The following is a 7471-nucleotide window of genomic DNA, read 5'->3' on the forward strand; positions in this document are numbered from 1 at the left end:
TCTAATATGCGGATTTGCTGCTCAAGAAACATTTCTTATTATTATTATCAATGCTGAAAACAGTTGTGCTGCTAAATTTTTTGTGTGGAAACTGTGATGCAGTTTTTGATCGGGATTCTTTGATGAGTATAAATTTCAAAAGAACAGCATTTATTTGAAATAGAAAACTTTTTTCAATTATTAATGTCTTTACTGTCACTTTTGATTAATTTGATGTGTGCTTGCTGAAAAAAAAATCTAAGTATTCAAATAAAACTATTAAAACCTTTACAAAAAATACTTACCCCAAACTTTTGAATGATTGTGTATCGTTTAACTGCACATAAAACAAAGAAATACATAGTAAAAAGGTCTACAGGGGAATCAGATTGAACTAAACGTCTGACTGTCCCAAACAAGTAACAGAGTCACTTCGATGTCCCATGTTTGGTTGGAGAGACTTAGTCATTTCAAAATATCTCCAATTTTTCTTATTTCTTTCTGTCTTTTTAATCTGATGCACGTGTCATTTCCTCTCTGTCAGTATTCTGTCCACTCTGGATGACTGAGAGCCTTTATAATTAGACCTGTCTTGACAGAAATATCACTGCTAAGTCATATTCATAGTCATCGTGTCATGTAGTCAGTCATATTGCATTATTATTAGAGCAGAACCTAATTAGTGGCATAGGGAAATGATTAGCGCCGTGATGTATAGGCAAACTGCGTGGGTGACAGGTCGTCTTGACACCTTTTTGAGTTGGTTTGTGATATTAATGACAGTATCTTTGACTTGTGGTAATAGCATTGCTAATCGAGATGCTAATCAAAGTATCCATGTGCCCCTTTCTAGCAGCTGTATAAGGCACTGTTGCTAGGCAATGGTTGTGACTGCAAATGCATTGTTTCAGAAATGTTGACATGTTCTCATTAGGATTTGCTAAATCATTATCGGTCAACTCTCCTTCTTTCTTTGTGTTCTGGAGTCATTAGTGGTGTTATAAGACTCATAGTTAGGATTGGGGATTTGAACAAACCTCTGACCCGTCATGTAACTCATCCCGCACTGTTTGTGTAACGGGCCTGAATCAAATCTCAAATTGGACGTTTAAAAAAAAAAAAAATTTTTTAAGCTCTCTAGGCAATTATTTTGCCTTGGTGCTAGATGAAAAGTAAAAACAAAAATCCCATAGGTTTGCATTTCATCATAAAACACCATTCAGAATGCCCTAGCCACTTCATAGCAAAGGAATATTTTAGACAAAAATTTACCTTCAGCCCATCCAAGATGTAGATGAGTTTATTTCTGCATCAGAACAGATTTGGAGAAATTTAGCATCACATCACATCAAGTCAAGTCAAGTCAAGTCACCTTTATTTATATAGCACTTTTAACAATACAGATTGTGTCAAAGCAACTGAACAGCATTAATTAGGAAAATAGTGTGTCAATAATGCAAAATGACAATAGTAAACACAAATTTTTCAGTTAAAGACAGTTTTGAATTCAGTGATGTCAACATCCAGCTCAGTTTAAAAAGTATCTTTGCAATCATGTCAACAATATCGCTGGAAATGAAGTGTCCCCAATGGACACATCACCAATGGATCCTCTGCAGTGAATGGGTGCCGTCAGAATGAGAGACCAAACAGCTGATAAAAACATTAGAATAATCCCCACGTAGCCTAATCCACACCACTCCAGTCCTTCAATTAACATTTTGTGAAGCAAAAAGCTGCATGTTTGTAATAAACAAATGAATCATTAAGTCGTTTCAACTTTAAACCGTCACTTCTGGCCAAAATACGGGTCTATAATCCATAAGAACAGCATAAGAACAACCATCCCCTGTTGTTCTCTCACATCAAAATCCACCAACATATTTGTTTACAACAGTTTTAGACTCGAAACGGTGCTTGATAAGTGCATATTTCTCTCCTGATTCAGATGATTTTTCACTGCAGAAACCAATATTATGAATAGAGGACTTTTAACCAGAAGCAATGGTTTGAAGTTAAAAAAACGACTTGATGGATTTATTACAAACACACAGCTTGTGGTTTATTTACATAACTTGTGGAATATTGTGATGTTTTTATCAGCTCTTTGGGCTCTCATTCTGACGGCACCCCTTCACTGCTGAGGATCCATTGGTAAACAAATGACGTTAAGCTAAATTTATCCAAATCTGTTCTTTAACAAACTCATCTGCATTTTTGATGGGCTGAGGGTGAGTAAATTTTCAGCAAATTTTCATTTTTGTGTGACTTGTGCAACGTCACTTCTGTCTTGGCAAACTCACAGAATTTGCATTGTGGCATCAGGTTTTACACAAGAGAAAAGTTGATTTGCAACTCATAAATGCAATGAAACTAAAACGGAAGAATGTACAGTAGTGGCCAAAATTGTTAGAACACCTGACAGATCTAAAAATATTAACCGTTTTTTTTGCCTCCAAAACATGATTTCATTTCATAATGTTCGTGAAACATGCAGATAGTTGCTCTGGGCACAACAAATAGCAGATGACGTGAGTTGTACAGTTTTTATCCACTTTTAACTTTAATATTTGGTATGTCCACCTTTTGCAGCAATTACAGCAGCACATCTCTCTGGCATAGTGTCAATATATTTCCTGAGAACGTCAACACTAATGTTATCCCATGCCTTCTGCAACTGAAGCCAAAGACTTTCCTTTGAATGTACAATAGATCTGTCCAGTTTATTTTCCAACTCGCCCCAATTTTGCTTGATGGGGTTGAGGTCCGGACTTTGAGGTGGCCAGGTCATCATTTTCAATGTTCCAGCAGATTTCTTCCGTCGCAGGTAGTTCCGGCAATAGTTTGTTTTATGGGTATTGTAATAGACAATTCAACAAAAACGAATTGTTCTAACGATTTTGGCCACCACTGTATGTAACACTTACTACGAGGCAACACATCTCTTCAGTTGAGATTAGTTATGAGGAATGAAATCTATGGCATTTGTTTCTTGAATTAATAAGATTTTCATCATTTCAGGAGAACATGCATTGAGGAATTATTGACAGCTGTAGCCACAATCTACTGCACAACAAATGGATTCATTCGCACCTTTTTGTAGCAAGACAAAGATGAATCCTGAGGTTGAAAATTGACGATAGACAAAAGCACCATGGGGTGGTGAGACGAGGATGTTTAGAAAAATACATATAACAGCTTTTTTGGAGAACAAACGTTTTTTTTATCTTTGCACTCATTTCAGGGTGTTACTAGATAGGGACACACAATATATCAGTGGCATATCCGTATCCACCAAAATTAAAAAAATGTTTGTATCGTTTATATTCATACAGGATAATTGCTTAGGGTTGTTGTTTGTTGCCCTAAAAATCACACTGAAAGAAGGAGAAGGATTTAGTTAATGTGAAATGTCCTCCGGGGCTCTGCAAAGTATTAATAAACTTATCAACTAGCCAAGTAGTTAGTTACTGGTTTCTCAATCGTGTAAGCAACTTGACATCGCAAACTTCACACATCTCCCAGCGGGTCAAGCGCGGGCCATGCCTAAAACTTTGAAACTTCAAGTGGCTTGTTTGTCATTTCTCCTCTGTAATTAAAAATGCTCATTTGAACGTCTTTCAGGCCATGAGAGGACAGAGAGAAGTGCCCTTCAGCTGTGCTCACTGGACCGCTCCTTAGGAGTGGCAAACACTTATCTCCCATCATGCTCAAAGAGTGGGAGTATGTCCCCTAGAGCGAGCGTGTCTTGTACGGGGCTAAGGTTGTTAAGGGCCCTTGGAATCATTTCTGCGTAGTGAACTGTGCTGAGCCACAGTCCAGGGAGAAACCACAAGAGGGAGAGTCCTGTAATGGGGTTTGTTCATCTGTGGAGTTGGTGGGTTCCAAGCAATTACTGATTAACGATCTTCAACAGAAATGGACAATTTTTTTCTTTTTTCAGAAAGTTTTATTTGTAAACTATGACTTAGTGAAGCTGTAATTTTTAGTTTTGCAGTGTAGCTTAAATATTATACGTTTTCCCTGACATGATGAGCTGTGATGCCTATGAGCGTCATGCATTCAAGTCCAGCTTGTAATATTTCCTGATCTTCTTTATTAATAAAATGTGCTAAAATAGCAAAACAAAAAACCACTCTTAAGTAACACTCATTCGGCAAGGATAGACTTATGCTTTAAATGTATTTAGTTATAATCACATTTTTAACTAAATTAAGTTGAAGCCTAAAGGTGCAGTCATATTTGTCCATTGTCCAGTGATATTTTTAGGGCAAAATCTAGTCATTTCAATAGGAATTCACTCAATTTCCCCATGCAGGTTTCACAGCGGATTCAAGTTTTTCACGATTTTCGCTGAGCTGACCTGCTTTGTTTGAAAATGACCTCTTTGTGGAATTTTTAACAGATTTTCGCTAATATGGCTGCACCTTAAGGAAAAAATGTACATTTTAATATTGCGATAATGTTTCATGTGTTTTTATTGTCTTTGATTCCTTTTCTTGCACAAAAAAGAACAAGGAGCTTTTTTTAAGCAAAAGTTTCAGTCCAGATGGTTTTAAAATCTTTCTCTCAGAATCATATTTTTCCAGATTATTAAAAGTAGAGTAGGTGATTTTTGAGAGTCTAGCAATAGCAAGCTAGCTTTAAAAGCATAAGACCCCACCCTCCCTGCAAATCACTCTCCAAATCCACGCCTCCTCCAAAAAACATGAATGCGCACAAGCAGACCAGAGGCTAACCAGCGACACGATGAGAGACGGCAGTGTTGAATGCAATGCTGTCAGATGACCTCACAGTACAAATCGCATAATATTATAATAATAATACCTTCCATTCTCGCTCTGGTCTGCAGTTGCGTAATGAAACACGCTGATAACCTATCATGTATGCACATTTTGGGAAAAAGGGTTTATATTCTAACCTTAAAGGAACCTCTTAGTAACTAAAGTGTACATACTGTATGTACCATATTAGTAACTTTTTGAAAAAGTACCACCTCAGTAATAGCTTTTGTACCTTTTTTCGAGAGTGATTCTATAATGGATTTGCTGAAAAGTTTAAAAGTTAACATGCATTTTGGAAGTACATCATTGAATAAGATGTAGAATTAAAACAATTCACTTGAATGAAAAATTTAACAACTTTTACAATTAACCTATAAGACGAGTTTGAAAAGTAATTGATGTTCTGGAGCACATTTCACTGTGTGGGTTTCCATCCATCTTCCTGCCTTTCAGCTATTCTATATAAAGGTGCCATCAATCAAATCACAGCAGCCTACCTGCTCTTCCAGAGCTGAAGACATTTTCTACAGAATTCAGTCTTTAGAAAATACCTACAAAAGGGTTAAACTGAAAAGAATCCCATAGATTCTAAAGTTTAGACGTGTTTAATGTCTGTCTGCTGGATTTCCGTTCATTTGCTGTAATGCAGAGTTTAAAGGCAATGCACTGAAAAAAAGACAGAACCAATTTATTCTGCATTTATGTCAACATAATCATTTTTGAAAGAGGAAAACAAACAGAGAGAGCTAGAGAGACTGTGAAAAACAGGGCATGATGGTCATCTTCTGCAACAAAAGGTGGATCACTAATAGATAAAGTTCACTAGGAGCTTTGTGTTTGTCTCATATTTTAATTTCCCTCTCTTATACATTAATGGTTTTGGCGATTCCATTATGAAGGGAATTTGGAGGGGTTAAATATAAGATCTATTTGTGTTTGATGTAATCATGGTCTCTAGTTAACATTAATGATGGCTCAGAGACAAATACTGTATATATGAAATGTAATCTAATAAATTATGTTTTTTTTTTACAACACCACAAAACTGTATAAGGGACCCATTTCAGTTAATTTTTTATTTGAAATAGTAATATTGTCTTTAGAAAGGTACTGTAGAAAAATCGAATGAATATGCATTGAATTTCATTTGAATATGTATTAATGAATATGCTTTTTTTTTCAAGAACAACTTGAGGATGACAAATTACACAGTAATGGAGGTGAGGCACCGTCCGTTTCTCTTTCTCCAGTGCATTTGTTGTCATTGTGGTGTTTTTACGTATCAGTCATCTTCAGTACTCATTACTTTGAGACATTTCAGACTCACTTTGCTCTCAATCACACATATCCTTTCATCTTTCTGTCTGTTTGTCATGATAGATGCAGTCTGAGCCTCTTCACTGTTGACATCCTTCATCTGGCACTTGGTATCAAAACCCTTCCCTTCCCTTCCCTTCCCTTCCCTTCCCTTCCCTTCCCTTCCTTTCCCGGGCCGTCCTTTTGTGTTCTTTTCTCTTGTATCTTGTCATCTCATGCTGTTGCATCTCTCTTCTCTTTTTGTCTAGCGGTTGGCCAATTATACTGCCAAGTCTTAAATATTGTCTTTTTGGCATCTTTTAAAGTAAATCTGTTTTAATATTTTTTTTCCGAATATTTTAATTTTCAGTTCTATTATTTTAAATGATTTTAGCAAACGTTATGAAAAATATTTATTTTTACAGATTTAGTTTTTTATGAAGTATTTTAAATAATTTTCAAAATTCAAGTAATTTTCAAAATTCAAATAATTTTATTTGTTTAAACTGATTCATTTTCTAATTATTTTAGTAAATATGATGTAAAATAAATATTAATATTACAGTTCAGTTTATTTGTTTAAACTGATTCATTTCCAGGTTAATTAAAATGATTTTAGTAAATATTATGCAAAATTAATATTCATTTTATAGGTTAGTTTTGTTTTAATCAAGTTCAGTTTATTTGCTCGAATTGATTGATTTCAAATTGTCAAATTATTTTAGAAAATATGACAAAATATTCATTTTACAAATATATTTTACTAATGCAAGTTAAATTCCTTTATTCAAATTGCTTAATTTTCAAATGAATTATTTGAAATAATTTTAGTACATAATATTTAAAATAAATATTCATTTTGCAGATTTATTTTGATCAAGTTCAGTTTATTTGTTTAACTATCAGTTTATTTTCAAATGATTAAATACATTTAGTAAATATGATAAAATATTCATTTTAAAAACATATGTATTAAGTTTATTAAATTATTTCAAATTCATTCATTTTCATATTCATTATTCATTTAGTAAAAACTAAAAGAAATGTTGCTCATTTGTTATTTACTTGTCATTCAATTAAATTCAGTTAAATTTGTTTGCATTATATTATAAAAATCAACCTCTATTCTTGTGTAATTTTGTCTCATCTTTCGTGTCTCATGTCTTGGTTCATCTCATGTAACCTCCTCTCACTTCGTCTTTTTATTTCATTACTTGTTTGCTTCTCATCTCTTCTTTTCTTATTTGTCCTTGTCTTATCTTATCTTATCTCCTCTCCTCTCCTCTCTTCTCCTCTCCTCCAGTGTTTTTTCTCAAACTTACCTGTTCCTCTTTATTCTGGCTGGTACAAACCTCCATCTCTCACACTGTGTGTCCACAGGATCCAAGCAGGACTGGTCCATTCAGTGGCCC

At 34.6% G+C, this 7471-nt stretch overlaps 1 protein-coding gene across 6 annotated transcripts in view; it reads left to right on the forward strand.

Moving 5' to 3' along the window:
• Nucleotides 1–7471, forward strand: part of ksr2 (kinase suppressor of ras 2) — a 93080-nt gene that overhangs the window by 15297 nt on the left and 70312 nt on the right. For all 6 annotated transcript variants that reach the window (XM_016290646.1, XM_016290647.1, XM_016290648.1 and 3 more), the window contains exon 4: nucleotides 5948–5983. In XM_016290646.1, the coding sequence (XP_016146132.1) occupies nucleotides 5948–5983 (36 nt within the window). The remainder of the gene's footprint in view (nucleotides 1–5947; nucleotides 5984–7471) is intronic.

This window comes from Sinocyclocheilus grahami, unplaced genomic scaffold, assembly GCF_001515645.1.
Source record: "Sinocyclocheilus grahami isolate Dianchi unplaced genomic scaffold, SAMN03320097.WGS_v1.1 scaffold261.1, whole genome shotgun sequence".
NCBI classification, from domain to species: Eukaryota; Metazoa; Chordata; class Actinopteri; order Cypriniformes; family Cyprinidae; genus Sinocyclocheilus; species Sinocyclocheilus grahami.